The sequence below is a fragment of the Hydra viridissima genome, unplaced genomic scaffold, assembly GCF_058129835.1.
Source record: "Hydra viridissima isolate aposymbiotic clone 2 unplaced genomic scaffold, HvirCarnegie_v1 scaffold_6, whole genome shotgun sequence".
Classification (NCBI taxonomy): Eukaryota; Metazoa; Cnidaria; class Hydrozoa; order Anthoathecata; family Hydridae; genus Hydra; species Hydra viridissima.
The window spans coordinates 5,824,710-5,844,860 of NW_028324305.1; the positions used below are offsets into that span (position 1 = coordinate 5,824,710).

Genomic DNA, 20,151 nt, shown 5'->3' on the forward strand with positions numbered 1-20,151 from the left:
CTTTTAAAAAACGCTTATTTAATTGAGCGTTATGTCAATAGTTCTCCAAAAGATATCGAAACTCCAAAACGAAACTTTGTTTGGACATGCATGGTTATTTATAATAAACGTCATAATGTGAAACAACTAATTTGTAATAAACGTCTTTTTTGACAAATTTCAAAAACAAGTTTGGTTCAAAAAAAAACCTTTAGAAAGAACATCTATCCCTAAAAACCGCTCGAATGTAAATTGTAAAATAAAACTACAACTCTCTATAAAACAATAAAGGACAAACCTTTAAAAGTGTTTATCTTTCAAATCGATCAAGTTATAAGTTGTTTTTTTAAATTCAATTTTAAATTATTAAGCAAATGATAGGTTTTGACACAACTATTATTGGTAGCTTGTTAAAGTTTCCGACATGAAACAAAGTGGCTTTTAAAAAAACCAAAGTTAAGAGTAGACTTTGCATGCTTTTAAGGTTTATAAAAAAAGCAAAAACATAACAGTTTATAAAGTTCCTCTCTACTACAGATTGTGAAAGAAATCTACTTTTAAACTCGTTGAGACTGAATGAATGTGTGGGTGAGGATAGAATGGAATTTGATAGGCGTAATTTTTCACTGGATCTTACGCTGGGTGAGGCCCAACCATTTTGAGTGATAGTTAAATTAAGCTCAAAAAAATCATATGCAGCAGGTGGTGACTTGTAAGTTACCCTTTCCCTTTCCCTCCTCCCTCCGCAGCCTTTTCCAGGCTCCATAGGCCATCAGAGTAAGATGCTCGGGCTCCCACATCCTCTCGACTAGCCTTCATTCACTATTATTAAAATACCGATATTTTGTTTGTTAAACAAAATTAAATATTTTTTATGTAACTCAATTCTGAAATATAAAAAACTTCTATGTCTTCATGCTTAAAATAGCTGAAGAGGGTCTTCCTTAAATATGAACAAAAAATTTGAATGAACTTAAGTAGCAACTTTGTATGCTTCATATGGCAACTAAAGCCCTTGGGAATAGTTTAAATGGTAATATTTTGACGCAAAATAATTTTTTTTTAGATTATGAGCTGTGTAATAACTTTAATGCGTTTCATTTCTCGCGCCCTCAAAGTAAAATCATTTTTTTCATTCTTTTAAAAAAATCTCGAATTTAAGTGCCTCGTTGCACAGCGTGGTGCGTATTAACTTTCATTCGAACAATCGAACAAACAAAAGCGTTTCGCACGGTTGCTCATGAACAATAAGACCCGTAGTGTGATCACGACACTTCGAGACTTGGAGGAGGACGGTGTGAAAAAATTAAATATTTTTTTCGCTCTGCACAAATACGCACTTGGTACAATCAATTAAGTAAGTTTAATTGATTTTATTTTATAAATCGTCAGAAGTTTTTAAAACTACAACCACGATCAATTTTTAAAAATGATCGTTTCTTATCAATAAAAATGAATGAAGAAATCATCTTCGAGAGGAATAAGAAATTTTTGAATGAATTGATATATTTTTAGATCTAAAATCACAATCTTTTAAAACTTAATACAAATAAAATTAACTTCCGGTTGTTTTTTTGTTTTTTTTACCTCTTACATAGTATGTCTCGCTTACTACTACTTATACTGATTTGTTTGATATTTAACGGACACCAAGTCGAGTCTAAGTCCGTGAAAGGTTAGAATATTGATACTTTTTAAAACACAAAAATTGCTTTCAAAGGATATCATCTGTAAATATGTATTTATAAATTTTTTTTGTTTTTTGTTTTTTTTTGTTTTGTTTTTACGCAGCATTCTGCAATAAAACAGGTGAAAAATTCTACTTTGAATAATTGAATTTGAGTTAAATACACAGAAACAAGCTTTGTTTTTAGGTCATAAATCAAAAGAACATCATAAAGAAAAACTCGAAGAGAAAAAAATAGTTAAAGAAGTTGCAGAAGTTAAAGTAAACGAAGAAAATAAAAAAGGCAAATGAGTTTGAATGATTTTTTTTACAAAGATTTGCATAAAAGAAGATATCCTTACTAATATAAAATCATAAAAAAAAAAAAAAGTAAATATAGTCAATTTTAAGTTATTGTAGTTTAAAAAAAATGATTTAGAATTTTGCAAATGTAAAATTAAAAAAAAGACATTTTGAGCATCAAATGTTTTTTTGAAAAGTTTGTTCAAAATTTTAAACCATTAAAGATGTAATATTTAGTTTATGGTGTTATTGAAATGAATTTTTTATTACTTTTTTCCCCAAAAATTTTTTCAGCTTTTTTGAATAAAATTTATGTAAAAAGTTCATGAAAAGTTTTTATTTAAATAAGTAATTTTTTTAAATCATACTTTTTGATGATTTTCTTTGTTGATTCTTCTGCAGCTACCAAATCATCTGAAGAATCTGCTGAAAATGGAGATGACTCAGAAGGATCGGGCACACAACAACGCTCTGAAACACTCGAGACAAGATCAGGTAAAAGAAAAGTTCATCTTTTTTGTTGTGGTTTTTCACTTTTATAAAATCAGGCTAATACAACAAAATTTTCAACATCCAGAATTTTAACAATTATTACTAACAGTGGATTAAACATTTCGTATCAGACATTTAGTTTACAACAAAATGTTTAATTCTTTTCGTTTCATTAAAGATTTGGTTTTTTTCTTGAGGATATAGTCCAGTTAAAAAATGGTACCGACAATAGTTTCCAGTTGCTTAGCAATTAAACGCTTTTTTGAGTTGAATTTCATTTGGAATTGAATCAAATCAAATAAAATAGTTTCTAAGATTTTCAAAAGTATTTTTGGAAATATTCTTCTTGGTTTTTGTAATGATTCGCTTTTTTGCACAGATACTGAGAAGAAAACTGTTGTAAAAACTTAGTATCAAGCATTTTACATAAGCGTGTGAAGTCATGAGTGATGGTGCACACTTAAAGATTACTTCACAATTAATAATTGTTTTCTCTACTTAACAGTTTGGTCAAAATTTTCTGTTAAAATTCTAAAAAAAGTTTAAAAAGAAAAGAAAAAGAAAAAAAAAATGTGTACACACAGATTCACACGCACGCACGTACGCACATACGCACGCACATTCATATACTCTAGTTATACATTATTCTATATATATATTTATAATAATGTATAACATAAGGTTTAATTTCATAATTCGGATTAAGCTTTGGATTTTTAGCTTCGGAAAAATTACGTCAGGTATATAAATCTCTCTTGAAAACTCTTTACTCAATTTGACGGTTAAAAAATAAATTGAATTAAAAAATAGAAAAAATTAATTAAAAATAAAAAAAGAAAATAAAAGTTTTTAAATTAGTATGAATTAATTAAATTTCTAAAAATATTTATGACATAAAAAAAAAATGTATTTTTTTTAAAAATGTGATAGTTTGAATAAGTTTATTTCATAAATCGTTTATAATTTTCCTTAGAAAAAGAAGAAGCTGATTTTTTATCACTACAGTTTCTTTAAGGTTTGGACATTAGCAACAACCCTTTAGCTATAGCAGCCGCTAGTAACCTTCGAGAAGTTATCCGAGATAGCCTGGGTAAGTTGGTACAACGATATTCTTGTATAACACACGGCACACACCTGAAAGCATGTACACGCTCAGTTAAATGCAAAATAACATATTGAGAAATGAGCCTGTTAAAGCCTGTTATCCTTAAACAGTGTTCTAAAACGCACAACACTATGCAATAGGTTGATAAACCGTAATCATTTATATCAATCCACTTCATTTCATTCAACAAGCATGCTCTCTTTAACAAAAAAACAAAGTTTCGCATTTTACATGCAACATGTAACAAAACAACCTTTCATTTTTGCCCATTTATAGTTTCAAATTTCAAAATTGAAAAATTAAAAAGGAAACCCTTGAAATTCTCCATAAATCTCTAGGAAAACTGGCACGTGCCGAGCTTGAAATGCACAATGCTCTTGTACGACAGATATCCGGAAAAATCCCGGGCTTAAATGGTAAGTCCATAATGTGTGAAGCCGTGCATTATATATGAAAGTTGTATCGACTTGCTTATTGATGATGAACTAAGTTTAGTATTGCTCAATATTTTTGAAGTTATGCAAGTAATCTATGTTTTTCTTTCCATTAGGAGCTGCGCTTCCTGGAGGAGCAACGTATTCTCAAACTGCACCACAAGGAATTAAGCAGCTAAGATGTCCGGCACCATGTTCTCAATCATGTGCGTCTTCTGGATGCTCTCCTAGTTGCTGCATCAATAGTATGCCTCAAATGCCAGTTCCTTTATCACCAATGATGGGTGGCTGTGGTGGACAAATGCAGGGTTGTGACCAGCAATTCCCTCAAATGATGGGTGGTTGTGGTGGACAAATGCAAGGCTGTGGACAGCAGATGCCTCAAATGGTGGCTGGTTGTGGTGGACAAATGCAAGGTTGTGGACAGCAGATGCCTCAAATGGTGGGTGGTTGTGGTGGACAAATGCAAGGTTGTGGACAGCAGATGCCTCAAATGGTAGGTGGTTGTGGTGGACAAATGCAAGGTTGTGGGCAACAGATGCCTCAAATGGTGGGTGGTTGTGGTGGACAAATGCAAGGTTGTGGACAGCAGATGCCTCAAATGGTGGGTGGTTGTGGTGGACAAATTCAAGGTTGTGGTGGTCAATCATTTCAATCTTCGTTAAAAGCACCATGTGCACCAAATGCAGTTGGATGTGGTCAACAGCTTCGTGCTCCGATAGTAGGTTGTGGTGGACAAATGCAAGGCTGTGGACAGCAGATGCCTCCAATGATGCCAGGATGCGGTGGGCAAATGCAAGGTTGTGGACAGCAAATGCCACCGATGATGCCAGGATGCGGTGGGCAAATGCAAGGTTGTGGACAGCAAATGCCACCAATGATGCCAGGATGCGGTGGGCAAATGCAAGGTTGTGGGCAGCAGATGCCACCAATGATGCCAGGTTGCGGTGGGCAAATGCAAGGTTGTGGACAGCAGATGCCTCCAATGATGCCAGGATGCGGTGGGCAAATGCAAGGCTGTGGACAACAATTACCACCAATGATGGCACCAGTTATGCCAGGTTGTAGTGGACAGATGCAAAGTGGTTGTGGCGGACAACAGCCGGAGCAATTGCAGTTTAAAGTTAAGCTTCTTCCCCCTCAAATTTATTCTATACAACAACAGCTGCCTCCACAGCAGCAGCAACAATGCCCACCTCAATGTCAGCCTCAATCGTGTCAGTTAGGTTGCCCGCAAACATGTTGTTTACAATCACAACCGCAGATTCCGATGCAAATGCCACAACCAATGATGGGTATGGGAAGCTGTGCACCTTCATGTCAACAGCAATGCACACCGTCATGCCCACGGGGATGTTGTGGACTTTTTGGCAAAAAAAGATAAAAACAAATGTATTTTAGAAAAACGCATATTATTTTAAAGACGCACTTTCTTAGTTTTCACGCAAAATAATTTAATTATAAATGAAAAGTTAGCACGAAAATATTTATGACCTTTTTCACGATTTAATGAAGCCAGATTTCTATTATGAATTTTATGTTGCAATTTTGCTTGGATATTTTTTAAAAGAGAATTTTACTTTTTTAAACGCTTTGAGGAGTAGCACATTTTTTTTACTTGCTAAAATTTTCAAACTAAAGTCTGGTACAAATAACGCATATATCATGCATATAAAACACATACATAATGCATACAAAATGCATTTTTCACACTTTCATTTTGCAGCTTTTATGTTTTTTTAGCACGAAAAACCGAATTGTTTTTATTTTTCACTTGTTTCTTTAATTATATATTTTCGCTAAAGCACATGATTGTGAATATCCTATATATGCAAAAATTAAACTTTTATATCTTTATACTTTTTTCCTCTAAATCATAAGGGAGAAAACAATTTTTGAACCTTTATCACACATTTTTATATTACTTGCTTAAAGTCAGTTACCCTGTTAAGGAAACTTCATTAAGAACTACAAGTGATCACTGTAAAAATAGTATGTGATCCAACAGACCTTTGTAAACATAAAGCAAGCTCTAAAAGATAATACGACATCTAAAACAAGTTTTCAATTAGTTAGAGGTTGGGAAATCGTGAGACTTGTTTGGACAATCTCTTTCTATATGCAAATCGTTTTTGTGTGACGTAAGAGTAAATGACTTTTAATACCACCTTGTTTTTCTAGATATCATTTGAGCAACAATACCTATATTCTAGTTTTATGTATATAATAGTAATATATATTATAGTAATAATAAAAAAACTTTCATTAAAAAAAAATTATTTATTCTCAAAATCCGCAAAATAAATTTTGGCATCGTCATCAGAAAAGAATTTTTAGATGTTGACTTGTTGATTAGATTCGTTCTCAGACATACGAACACAAATATTAATAATGCATGTACTACTGCTCAAATATATTATGACTCTCTGAGCAGACAAAACTTTTATAAGTAAACTCTGCAGAGCCTGAAAGAGCGTCAAAGACGATTGAAAACAACGTGTCTTTTTCAGTCTTCGTTTCATGGCTATTATTTTGATTTCTTTAACTCTCTCTCCAAATTTACCTACGGTGGTGTTTCTAACGCAATAAGGCGACTATTCCGGCGAATGGTTATAACAATCTTCCAGTCCTCAAAAGAAGTTGTAATCCACAGTTGCTAATCACGTGTTTTTTTCCACTCTCATTGAGATTAAATGAATTCACGTTGTGGTCGGATTGTATTTCAATTGAAAGTCTGGTTATTTTCTTCTAATTTAACTTGTGAATCGTTAACGAAATATCTCAGCTTTTTCTATAAAAACAAATAAGATGACTTTTTTTAAGTTGAAATAATTTTATGAGCTGATGGTGCTGGTAACCATAATCTAGCGAAAATTTCTTATAATAAATTATTATTTGTATTTAGAGAATTCGCATTATTTAATGTTTTCTTATTAAACAAGATGACTATAGAGTTCAGTTCATAACATTCATCATAACATTCAGTTTATAAGAAAAATGCAATCATTTTTGAGTATCGGCGTTTGTTTATATTTAAATCGAGCCGAAATAACGGTTAGAAGGTAACAAATGATGTCATTTGAAAACCTTCCTGGTAAAATCGCTGTACAAAAAATTCGGTCATCGCAAGTCAGCAAAAATTTTGTTCCAATCAGTTTTATAATTACTCAATTAGTCGATAATGATGCTGTATAAATCCTTAATCAAGCAACGTCGAATAATAAATTCTAAAATTTATTCCGCAAAATCAACTATTTTAAAAAGTATCGTTAAAGTAGTTAAAGTCTTTGTGACTAAATCATAACTGATTTAGTCATTTTGTGACTAAATCAGTTATGATTTAGTCACAAAATGACTGATTATTTATCGCACGGCCATTGGTTGGCTGTTTCTGCTCAAGGGCCCAGCAAAAGAGAACTCCGACAAATAATTAAATTTTCTTGCCATGATCTTTTATTTTTACAGTAGAAAATGTTTCAAGACTTCTGCTATATATAAAAATGTACCTGTAGATAATTTTTTTAAATGAATTTATACACAAATAAAAATATCTTGTGATTGATAACAAGGAAGCTAGCATTCATTTAAAAAACAGAAAAATCAGACTTTCTCCGCATTAAGAATATTATTATTTTCATGATAGCCAGCAAAATGTAAATTTGTTGACATTTTTTCTGATTAAATTTTACACGGTTAAACATTCGAGCTTATCTTAGATCATGCAACTACTTCTCTAATCTTTTAAAATGAAAAACTTTTAACATACTAGTCTTGTTAAAAATCAATAACAAGAATAGCTTTTCTTAGATAATGCAACTACTTCTCTAATCTTCAAATATGACAAACTTTTACCACATCAGTCTTGTTAAAAATGAATGACAAGAAAAGTCTCGTTATATCTTAATTAAGCTGTAGTTATATACTTATATATATATATATATATATATATATATATATATATATATATATATATATATATATATATATATATATATATATAATATCCTTACCATATATGTTTTATGTTTTGAATACACAAGGATATATATATATCCTTACCATATATGTTTTTATGTTTTGTATACACAATTACCTTTAAATAAACGCAGTTTACAGCTGAATAAAAACTTATTTAAATTTGATAAGAAAAAGTATTTAAAAATCATTAATCATTTAACAAAAGTTTTATTATATTGTTCTACTATCTTAAACTTATAATTTTATAATTCCAAATCTTATAATTTATATTTTAAATTATCCTTTTTTCTTGTCAAAAATTTTCCTCTTGAAAGAGGGTAATAAAAAATTTTATTGTTAAATTATAAATTTTGCTGTAAGAGTTTTGCAAATAAATAGTTTTGCAATACTGGTGATTTAGACAAAAAAATACTTGATGATTAACACAGTGGTTCATTTGATTCATTGTGGTTAATCGGAAAATCTGTCAGATTTTATTCGTAGCTAATCAATATTAACCAATCCTATAAAAATTTAGAATTTTGGAGTAGCGTATGTAAGTTACTACTCCGAAATTCCGCATTTAATTTATCTAGTGTGACTACGCTGTTTTCAAAATGCATTTCTACAAAAAATTCTAAAAATAGTGTTGCATAAAGATCATGTTAACCCAACTACAATTTCTATGGGCATAGGAAAAAAAATCTTTAGATATTTGCGTGATTTTTGCGCCAATGTAGTTGTGACTAAGGGTCTTCGTCAAAAAGTAATTTAATAGACATTTTTTTTTATAAGACTCAACAAGACAAGACAAGACTGAGCAATACAAGACCATCTCGGTTTTGTAATTGTAAAAGCTTGAATCGATCGAGATCAACTTTGTAAAACTACAGCTTAATTAAGATATAACGAGACTCTTCTTGTCATTCATTTTTAACAAGACTGATGTGGTAAAAGTTTGTCATATTTGAAGATTAGAGAAGTAGTTGCATTATCTAAGAAAAGCTATTCTTGTTATTCTATAAAAGCTATTATATATATATATATATATATATATATATATATATATATATATATATATATATATATATATATATATATATATATATATATATATATATATATATATATATATATATATAAAATTTATGTGGCTTAAATGTTGACATCTTGTATAAGAGTGAATGTTATGTTAATAAAAAAACATCAAATAATACGCATTCTCTAAATACAAATGTTAAATAATACAAATTAATACAAATTTATGTGGTATTTTATATTTATCCTTACTGTATATCATAATTTTATATTTATTATTGCTGTATTTACAGAAACTTTGTAAACGAAGTTTACTACAATGTTAAGCAATAACTTTTTAAAATATAAAACATTTCACTAATTTTAAGTGTTAACTAGCAGCAAAAGATATCAAAATTTAATTAAGAAGTTGGATTTTGAACTGGATGTTGCTGGATTTAAAAATAAATACCATTTTATTGCTTCATAAATCAAATACTGTTTTTTTTTGGAAAAGCTGCACAGAAGGGACGAAATACATTCCTCTTATTTGCTCTTGTAAAAAATATTTTTTGATTTTTTTTAAAATTGAGAAAGCATGTAAAATAAAAAAAAAGATAATAAAGGTAATTATTACTCATAATTTAAAAAGGTACACACACATGTACATTATTGTATAAATTAATAGCATCAAACAATTTTTTCTTTTTATTTTTCATTTTATTCTTTATTTTCAATACTTTAACTGCGGTTAGAAGGGTAAATAAATTTAAAAAAAGTAGATAAACAAAGATCGACACTACACCAAGAAAAAGTTCTAAAATATTAACTTTGCTTCAATATTCTGATAAATCTCAACGGGAGATTTATCACATGTTTAGTAAACCAATCTACAGTTAGCCGGGTTAAGAAGCATTACATTGCAACTGGCAGCTCATTACCATTAAGACAAGGAAAATGTGGTCGAAAACGAAAGACCTCAGGAAGAGGTGACCGATATCTGCTGCTGGAGAGTATCAAAAATCCAAAAAAGACAAGTGACCAACTAATGAATGATTTTGCTACGCATGACATCCATGTCTGCTTGAGTACTGTGCGGAGGAGGAGGTTGATTGCTGTTATAAGGTTTGCCAGAAAACCTTCTAAAAAAACATTACTTACAGATGTCATGAAGAAGAACTGTCTCTTGTGAGCAAAGGAGTACAAAAAGTGGACTAAAGAAAAATGGAGAAGAGTAAGACAAAATGTGTTTATTAAGTTTACAGCTATTTTATTCATTATATTTATGTAACAATACTATTTTTAAATATTGAAGCTATTAAATTGAAAATACTTGATAACAGTTAACTTGTTTTTTTTATTGATTGCAGGTTTTATTTTTGGATGAATCACATTTTGAAGTGCAAGGCCAGCGGTCACAGTTTGTTCGTTGTTCTGATGGTGAGCCTATACGACTCGGACACATTGAACAATATGCCAAGCATCTAGAAAAGAAGATGTTTTGGGTTTGTTTCTCCAAAATTAAGCCATATGCTATACATCCAAAAAAGTCAAGAAATTCATGGTAAAAAATAATATTAAAACACTTAAATGGCCTGGCAACTCCCCAGATCTTAATCCAATTGAGAATCTGTGTATACATATGTGTATATATGTATGTATCATACATATGTGTATATATGTATGTATCATACATGTATGTATTTATGTATGTATGATACATACATACATACATACATACATACATACATACATACATACATACATACATACATACATACATACATACATACATACATACATACATACATACATACATACATACATACATACATACATACATACATACATACATACATACATACATACATACATGTAAACTAATATTAAATGAAAACCTGAAAGCCTGATTTCAGAACTTTTTTAACAGTTGTTTTTTAATGAATACTAAATATTTTTTAAAAATAAATCCTTTTTTCTAACTAAATTAGTTTTCTAACAGTTAAAAAAAACCTTTCCCATTTTTCCGTAACATTTCATTTTTCCGTAACATTTCATTTTTCCGTAACATTTCATTTTTCCGTAACATTTCATTTTTCCGTAACATTTCCTTTTGCTCCAACAAAGTGGTTTAAAATGTGTGTGGCTTCTTTATTTTTGACTTACCAGGCGAATTTTTTGCTAACAACCAATATATAAAAATATAAAAAGAGCATTTTTTCAAACGAGCGATACGATTGGAAAAATTAATGTAAGTTTAATTATTCAGGGTTAGTTTTATTTCTTGTTAGTGATTTTTTTTTTTTTTCATTATTAAAGAGCGAGAGTTTAAAATATTAAACCTATACAAAAAGATCTTAAAAAACTTACACCAAGGAATGTGAAAAATTCTGAAAACTTTATTTTTAAAAATAATTTAAGAGCTATTTTTTATCTGACATCTTAACGTGAAGCTCCTGAAGAAGCGCTCTCACTTAAACTATTATTACTTCTGAGATCAAGAATATTTACTATTGTAAAGTTATTTAAATCATATTATAAAGTTGATTACTCTTTTTTTAATATCATTTTTTATATTTTATTATTAGGTAATTAACTGTTATTGTTTTTTGCAGCTTCAACTTCATTTACTCGAAGCATAAAAGCAATTAAAGAAGTTCAGACTTAAATTAGTTAGAAAATTTTTTTCGAACCCCAGTTTATAACCCTTGCTAATTTTATTTTGTAAACTGACCCCGGGTGTTTACTACTTAACACCACTGCATATTGCAGTGGTGTAAAGTAGTGAACACCTAGGGCCATAGTTTGCAATTGCTTTCACTAATAAAGGGCTTTTTGTTTGCTTGTTAGCAAAAAATTCGCCTGGTAACTTTATTTGACTTGATATCATCCACTTTGATATGTTTTTAAGGTTTAAATCTAATTGTATTTTATGATAGGAAATTTGACAATCTTTTTCCACGCAATGGGAATCTAGTAATTTTCTCTTTAAAAATTTTAGACTTTCTCCAAATCCAACAGATCTTTCAGCTTTACCGATATGTTAATATTTCTTCACCAATTTACTATAGTTGAGTCTTGCCGTTTAAAACTCTTTCAAATATTTCTGTGAGGCTTTACTTTGTCAGCAGTTTTGATAATTCTTCCAATTTTTATGTCAGTTGTTTTCTAAAATATTTAATGTGGCTAAACACACTGTTTTTTTCAAAAATATTTGATAATACAAATGTTAATTTATATGTAAACATACCTCTTTTGCACGCAATTGTTCACTGCCACATCCAATGCTTTTTTTTCAATTTGAATATCTATTGTTATTGTATCTAAAGTTAAGAAAATGAGTTAGTAAGGGTTTTTTTTTGCGTCTCACTAAGTTTTACAGACTTTAATACTAAATAGTTTACTTAAAAATAGAACTATCTTTATATAAAGTAAATATTGACTAATTTATTTAAGTGATTGAATAATGAGGTTGGTGGCTAGTTAGCCAAATATTTGAAAGCTTACGTAAGCGTCTATTTAAAATAACGTATTTACACGGCTGAGTTGCATATTCTTGAAATATCAACAAATAAAAAGTGTTAATGAAACGGTTTTCCCCCTCTAGCAACTCAGTTTCCCCCTCTAGCAACCCAGTTTTCCTAAGAAAAAGTTAAAACCTAAAACGACAAAAAGCATATTTTTGAAATTTTTACATAAAAGTGGCCTCTCCCCGTCCCCTCACTTATAAAAAGCCCCTAATGCAAGTTATTAGAAAAAAATCAGGAAGTATTCACTCTTCTCAAAAAAGGTTTTTTTAACGAACTTTTGATAAAATTTCACACTTTTTTTGAATACAAAGTCTCCGCATTTTTATTTGTCGCTTGAACTTTTGTGAGATTTTTGCATTAAAAAAATGATACGTTTTTTTTAAAAGATAATAATTGACCAAAACTTACAACTTAACGACACTTAATGACACTATTAGTTACGTAAAATTAACTATCTCTCAGTGATTTTTATCAGGTGTCGAAATTTTTGAGCGGTTACTAAAGGTTTAAGTGACAATCTAATTTATTTTTATTTACACAATTCTGAAAGATACCGGAGAAGGAGGATCACCATTGGAGGAGGACTAACTAAAATACTTTACCCAACGAATCATGCAAAACGATCTTCTGTTCTTAAATGTAATGATTATAATTTTTTTTTTGTAAAAATTAATTCCATTTATAAATCTTAAAAAAAAAACATCAAACTTTTTAACTCTAAATTTTGGTTCTGGACGTTAAAATATGTTTAAATTTTATTTTATTTTTTTTAAAAATTTTATGGTTATAAATTTTATAGTTATAAACTCAAGCGTGGCAGGCGAATCTCTAACATCTCTCCCTTCTACCAAAAATGCTCGATTACCTGACGTACTTATCACTATAAATCTAAATGATAAGATTAATGAGCGAGCTCTTTAAAAAGCTTTTATTTATCAGTGTGTTGTTTGAGGATTCTTTCAATCTTAGCGGCCTTTTCCTTTGTTAATCCAGAATTCAATATTTGCTACAATTGAAAAGAAAGTTTCTGAGCGAAAGTTTTACTGTAGCTAACAAATTAAGAATAAAAAAAAAAAAAAAAAAAAAAAAAAACAGAGTGCAGTTTTATTTTGAAAATTGAATTTGACGTGAAAGCTGTTTCTATTATCATTTGGTATGAGAAATGGGTGGCTAATTTTTATATGATAAAAAAAGAGGTTACAAAAGAGGATAAAAAAGGAAGTCTTACAAATAAATCTCAAAGGTAGGGTATAATCAGCAAAACAATTTAAAAAGAAAAAAAAAAAAAATTGAGAAGATTATTGTCGAAAAATTTCCAGTTTTTCTGATTAAAGTTTAGAACTCCATTAAAAGATTACTACATATCGTAAAAAATATCTTAACAAGAAAAAATAGCAAAGCAACACACGACCGACCAAAATTTTTACAATTACTTAACAAATTTAGGTCACAAACTCGTTGCCGATAAGAAAAACAAGTACCTCAAAAATACGTCAGAAAAACCTGTAACAATTATTCTACAACTGGAAAAGAAGTTGCACTTTTTAATGTATGATATATCCTGAGTTAAAAATGGGATATACCACATACCCTACCTCTGAGGTAGAGAAATATAACCAGTTTTAGAGGACATGTTTTTCTACCATAATATACGGTTTGATAGTTGCTACATAATTATTACGTTGCATGCAAGTTGTTAAGTTTTAAAGTGTTATTATTTCTATGGTTTGATTTATGTCTTTATATTCGTGTCATTCTACATTTCTTAATCAAAGTTTCTTAAGAAGATTTTTAGACGCATTATGAAACGTTTGATTGAACTAAAACTCAATATCAATGTGCTGTTGTGCGCGTGCTTAACATCATTAGTTGTTGAGCTGATAGCCACAGTAACTAATTCTTGGGTGATTCGACATTTTAACACGTTAAACAGTGCAGAATACACCAAAGAAACCACGGTGGGATTGTTTGTTAAGTGTTCGATTAATGTGGCGAATACAAGAAACTGCCAATCCTACCGAGACACAAGTGGTAAAGATAAAATTTTATTTCTTGGAAAACAATAAAATTGTTGAAAAGATTCCAGGAAAAGGATGAAAACTAGGTTTTACTTTTAGACTGGTTGCGTTGCTGTCGCGCCATGTCAATAATCGCATGCTTGCTTCAGTTCGCGGCCGTCATTATTACCCTAATCACAATGTTAAGAAGTAAAGAACGATTTTTAATGCTGGCTACTGCTTGTTTTTGTTCTGGTAAGTGTACTGTATTTGAAAAGCATTTGCTATTTCAAAAGCATTCTCGGAATGCTTTTTGATTTAATGTTTGTTATATTTTCAAATCAAGAAAGTAATTCTATTTTACAGACAAAATTATTAAATTAACTTGCAATTAAAACTTATAAATTATAATTAAAACTTAATCAAAATTAGAACACCTAAAAATAAATTGGGATTTAAACTGGCGCCAATTAAAGTCAATATACGAATTTCCTCCCCACCTCCTAAATACTCCCCTGAATGGTCCATCCACCCCCAACCCCTCCTTTTAAAAAGTTTACCCCATCCCTGAAGTGTGTTTCAATCAATAAATATAACTGTTTACTGCTAGAAATCACGTTTTAAAGTTTATTGTGGATGAAAGATTTGTCTTAAAAACAGTTTAAGACTATTAAAAAAATGAAACTAAGCTTGACTAAAAATTTTTCACTCCATAATTATGATCCGTGAGAGGAATGTATGATATGACCCGTGATAGGCATGTGTTCTTCTTTTTTAAAATCAAATGCAAAAAAAATGTTGTACTTTTCTCACTTTCATGGTTTCCTTCGAATAACTTTACGTAAGTTTGTTATAGATTTTTGATTCACTATCACCTTTTTTAAAACTATTTTTACATTGTTTCTAATGTATGATCACTCAACTTTAGTGCAGGTTTCCTTTGATTTCTTTACTAAAATTGAAAATATAAAAAAAAAATTTGTTTTTTTCTTCTTTACTATGTTAAAATCTTAATTGCTTTTGATGACGTCACTTCCTATGATTTTTCCAACTAGATGACATATTTTAGAAAGCCATTTTAAGAGACAACATCGATTTTCTTAAAGCACAGTTTTACCTTATTGCTAAGCCGATTGAGACTTGTTCTTCATATAATTTTCTAAATAAATATATTGTTTAATAAAAGAAATAAACTTTTGAAATTCGTATGTCTGAAAATGCCAGCCGAACGAGTAACATGGCTTCAAACTTACTGGTTTGCCAATAATTGGGTGAGGGCGATGTTTTCTTACTTTGTTGTTAGGGCCTAGTGTTTCTTGAGTTCGAATTCTTTAGACCTACGTAAACTTTAACATTAAAATGTTAATTCAAACGTTTGACCAAAAACAAAAAAACAATATTCATACTTACTGTTGATCTTTTACTTGAGAAATATTCCCAAAAGTTGAACTCAGATTCTTCTTATGCTTTACAAACACAAATAAGTAACACGCATTCAAATCCTATTTAAAAATAGCTTCTCCTTACATCTTCGGAACTCATGCCGTAAATGTTTCTTCTTCTAAGATTTTCTCAATTCTTCTTATTCTATTTGCCCGCAGGTAAAACAGAATAAGAAGAATTAAGAAAGAAAGAAAGAAAAATTTGACAGACAGCGATCGACATTAGAAAAAATTCCAAACTTAACTAAAATTTTCCAATCTCTTAACAAAGTGAGGAAAATTGATCTGTGATTTAAACCCAACTGCAACATTGAAGCACCGTTCATGGAAAAATTATGTTACATAAGTCCACAGTTGAATATAAAAGATAATTCTTCCATAAATGATGTTTCGGTGTTGTCTAGTTCAACAGCTCAGCAAGCAAATCTGATAGAAATACGAGAAATGCTGTGCAGTTTAGAAGGATTATTATTATTATCATCATCATTATTATTATTATTATTATTATTATTATTATTATTATTATTATTATTATTATTATTATTATTATTATTATTATTATTATTATTATTATTATTATTATTATTATTATTATTATTATTATTATTATTATTATTATTATTATTATTATTATTATTATTATTATTATTATTATTATTATTATTATTATTATTATTATTATTATTATTATTATTATTATCATTATTATTATTATTGTTATTTATAGCATTATCATTATGCTTTTTATTGTGGACTTGCTGACTGCACAGTTGTCGTTTTGTTTTAATCCAGGTTGTCAATATGTAAATCTGACCCAGTATTTAGGAAGAATTTGAAAGAAGAGCAAAGCTTCTGGATTTCCGGAAAATCAATTCATAATCAAAATTTTGTTGACTAAGATTTTGAAAAGTCCAAACAGTCAACTAATACAAAGTTAAAATTCTGCTCTCTGAATTATTTTTCTTTCAAGTTGAAAAATGGAGAAATTCGAAAGAGAGACTAGTTTATTCACCATACAACGGAAAAGTAATTTGTCTTTTCTGCTGGTTTTCAAGACTCAGATGGCAAAATGGACAGCATTTTATACAGAGGCATGAACAAAGCAAACAAGATTGATCTAGTCCAGTGCTATTTCTGAAATATTCACAAATACATTATGAAATTTTTCAGTTTTTTTCAAGTTCATGGCAAATGAGAAGAATGTATCATCACTAGAAGGTTTGCGAGCAATTCGTAGCGATTCGTAGGAATAAGTTAGAATTAGCTTTTCCCAATATTGATATTACATATCGGAGTTTTCTTTCCATTTATCAGTTGTAGTGCAGAGAGAGTATTTATTAGTTGTAGTGCAGAGAGAGTATTTATCAGTTAAAGTGCGGAGAGAGTATTTATCAGTTGTAGTGCGGAGAGAGTATTTTTAAAAACTGTAAGAGTTAACAATGATCTTCTTTCCTTAATGCTAAATGGTTAAACTCTCTTGGTTTAATGACAATTGAAAGAACTTTTTGCAAAATATAAAACTTTCTCTGTTCACAAAGAATTTTTTTTTCAATTACCGAAAAATTTCTCTGTTCACAGAGAAAATTTAACTGTTCACAGAGATTTTTCAGTTCAAAAATTTTTGATTTTTGGTTCAAAAATTTCTGTTTCATTCATTTTTAAAATATATTTTTTTAAACGGAAGAGGAGGAAGGGTGTCCGCAAATATTTTCAACAATTGGCACCCAAGACCCTTAATCCGGTATTGCATAAGCCAAAAATACTGTGCATTAATTTAACAAACTTCTCTTTTTGAAAAAATTACAAAAAAGCTTATAATATTATAGATACTGTTTAAAGTATATTTACACACACACACACACACACACACACACACACACACACACACACACACACACACACACACACACACACACACACACACACACACACACACACACACACGTGATTGGTATAGCTAATTAAACATCACCCGGTATGGTATTTTTCAGCAAAATGTATGCTGATTGCTGTTGTGGTATTTGCTACGATGAATCAATGGACAAATCAACATTTTTACAAGTTCAACTGGTCATTTATACTGGCGACACTTTCAATTATAATTTCTACATTTACTGGAGCATATGCAGTTGCAATGATGAGAGCTAGCAAAAATCAACCAGAAGAAAAAGTCGATCTCTAGCTGGGTCACGCGCTTGTTGTGGCATTTTAAAAACTTTTTATTGTAAATGTTGCACGATAACGATATGGTTGTCATTACTAAATTCTGGATGATCCTATGGTCCTTATGATGAAATTATTTGGACTATCGGGTATTAGAAATAACGGCCGGTAAATCAGCGATTTATTGAACTTGTAGTTGTAAAGATTTTCATATAGAATTTCTGGATTGCTTTGAATTAAACTTTAAATTTATGGATTGTTTAGCTGCTTTTTTTTAACAAACCAAGTTAACTTTTTTACAATTTTTTTTTCTTTAATCAAATTTTCCAAAAGAGGTCTTTGTAATTTGGCTTTTTGATTTATGTTTATAGTTACGGCTATTTATTTTTGCATATCGGCTTCGAGTAATACCGGTTAAATATCGGTTCACTGGTTTTAGAAAAAGCTTTACAAAGTTTTTTTCCGTTTTTTAAATTCCGGAAAATTTACTACATTTACTTGGAATAACACTTAATATCTCCGCATAAAAAACATTTACTTAAAATAGTTTGAACCTCGCTTACATAAATCTATCAATGGTGTCTTAAGAAAGAAGAAAAACGTTAAAAGGTCAATCAAACTTTATTTCAATGTTCTATTTTTAACGAGCGGTAGAGGCTAGTTCAAAATTATACTTGGTTCGAAAAATGGTTCTTTTCACTTCAAATTTTGAAGTTCGAAACGTTTGTTATTTTCTAAAGGTTCAAATAAACCGAGGAAATTTATTTTCTGATTAAATACTTTACAAACGTCGAAGATCTTCATCAAAAAAATGTCATCAATGGCAATTGAGAAAAATGATGTAAGAACACAAATAACGTCAGTGGTAAAGTATTTAGAAATATTGCAAAGTGTCCTAAACATTTTGCCGCCACTGTTTAAAGTTTTATAATCTCTTGATTACATGAAGCAAATAAATAATTGTACACAGGACAAAGAATTAATTGTACAAGGGATAAAGAAATAATTGTATAAACTTGTATTTTCAGGTTTTCTAAAAGAATATTCTTGGTGGCGTTTCATGAGGCCCTTCAACCACTCTATACCAGCGTATTTATTTCCTATCCATTTACTTGGACATTTGCAAAGTTTGGTAGCATAATGAAATGTTAATTCTTTTGCTTGTTTATATGTTAACCCATAATTCATTTTAGAGCTTTTTATTAGGTAGTCTCTTAACATTATTTCCTCATCTTTGTTAAATACTTGTGCGACAGTATATTTAGTTGTCTTAAACCTAGCTTGGTCTTAAATAACAAATTTTTATATTTCTTTACTTTGTAATGTAAAGTATTAGATATTAAATAATCAAAATTCAGGCCGTAATAATCAAGCAATAAAGTGCGAGAATTTTAAACAACGATTCAAAGGTGCCCCATTGATTTTATTCATATTTGTTTCTCCATGGTGTTTTTTGTTTTTTTTTAATACACTTTTTTTTTTAAATATTAAAAAGATATTGAATAATTGGATTTGTAAAAGTTTCTTACCATATAAAAAAAGACCCTAAACCTGCTATAAACTGTTGTAGGCTTGTTAAGCCACAAGCAGCCGTTGGTTTCAGTTGAATTGGCTCATGGCTAATGTGGTTGCACATTGTATTAAGTCAGCAGGACTTGCAACCAGTGCAATGTTTAAGCGTTGATTTTCAAGATGAGCAACTAGTTAAGATGTTTAAATATGACTCAACATGTAATGTGAATCAAGCTTTAAAAAGTTTTGTTTGGTTTCTCCATGGTTTACAACTGACTATTTGTTGCTCAACAACCCAATCAAATCCCTTAAAATTGTTTTACTGGAAAAAATGTATGAGTTAGCGCATTCTGACAATGGAGAAAATAAAACTCCAAAGCACAATGACTTCAGATAGCTGTTTCATTTGGAAAGTAAGAGTGCTGTTGAACTATCAAAACTTCGTGGTGTGGCAATCAATCCTAAACCCATCGAATAGCAGAATGATACTCATCATCCTTATAATCAATCATACAATCTTGTTTTTGCATAACTATGCCTTCAGGTGGAAAAGG

The 20,151-nt window shown here is 29.8% G+C and overlaps 2 protein-coding genes and 1 long non-coding RNA gene across 4 annotated transcripts; 2 read left to right on the forward strand and 1 right to left on the reverse strand.

The window, feature by feature from the left end:
- The first annotated feature begins 1,232 nt into the window (after nucleotides 1-1,232).
- On the forward strand, nucleotides 1,233-5,817 carry LOC145189714 (uncharacterized). Of its 2 annotated transcripts, XM_080066365.2 has the most exons (7): nucleotides 1,233-1,336; nucleotides 1,578-1,654; nucleotides 1,854-1,949; nucleotides 2,351-2,443; nucleotides 3,456-3,530; nucleotides 3,884-3,961; nucleotides 4,096-5,817. In XM_080066365.2, exons 2-7 carry the CDS (start codon nucleotides 1,579-1,581, stop codon nucleotides 5,361-5,363), a joined length of 1,686 nt encoding a protein of 561 aa, XP_079922491.2. In that variant the 5' UTR covers nucleotides 1,233-1,336; nucleotide 1,578; the 3' UTR covers nucleotides 5,364-5,817. The 2 variants fall into 2 exon arrangements, with proteins under 2 accessions (XP_079922491.2, XP_079922495.2); XM_080066369.2 differs by lacking the exons at nucleotides 3,456-3,530; nucleotides 3,884-3,961.
- A 4,297-nt stretch (nucleotides 5,818-10,114) lies between these two features.
- LOC149886765 (uncharacterized) lies at nucleotides 10,115-11,009 on the reverse strand. The gene is made up of 3 exons (XR_016453339.1): nucleotides 10,852-11,009; nucleotides 10,302-10,486; nucleotides 10,115-10,167 (listed from the first exon to the last, which is right to left on the reverse strand). It is a non-coding gene; the product is annotated as an uncharacterized LOC149886765 (long non-coding RNA).
- A 2,528-nt stretch (nucleotides 11,010-13,537) lies between these two features.
- On the forward strand, nucleotides 13,538-18,544 carry LOC149886766 (uncharacterized). Its single transcript, XM_090090346.1, has 3 exons — nucleotides 13,538-14,514; nucleotides 14,601-14,735; nucleotides 17,914-18,544. Exons 1-3 carry the CDS (start codon nucleotides 14,286-14,288, stop codon nucleotides 18,102-18,104), a joined length of 555 nt encoding a protein of 184 aa, XP_089946472.1. The 5' UTR covers nucleotides 13,538-14,285; the 3' UTR covers nucleotides 18,105-18,544.
- The last annotated feature ends 1,607 nt before the right edge of the window (nucleotides 18,545-20,151 follow it).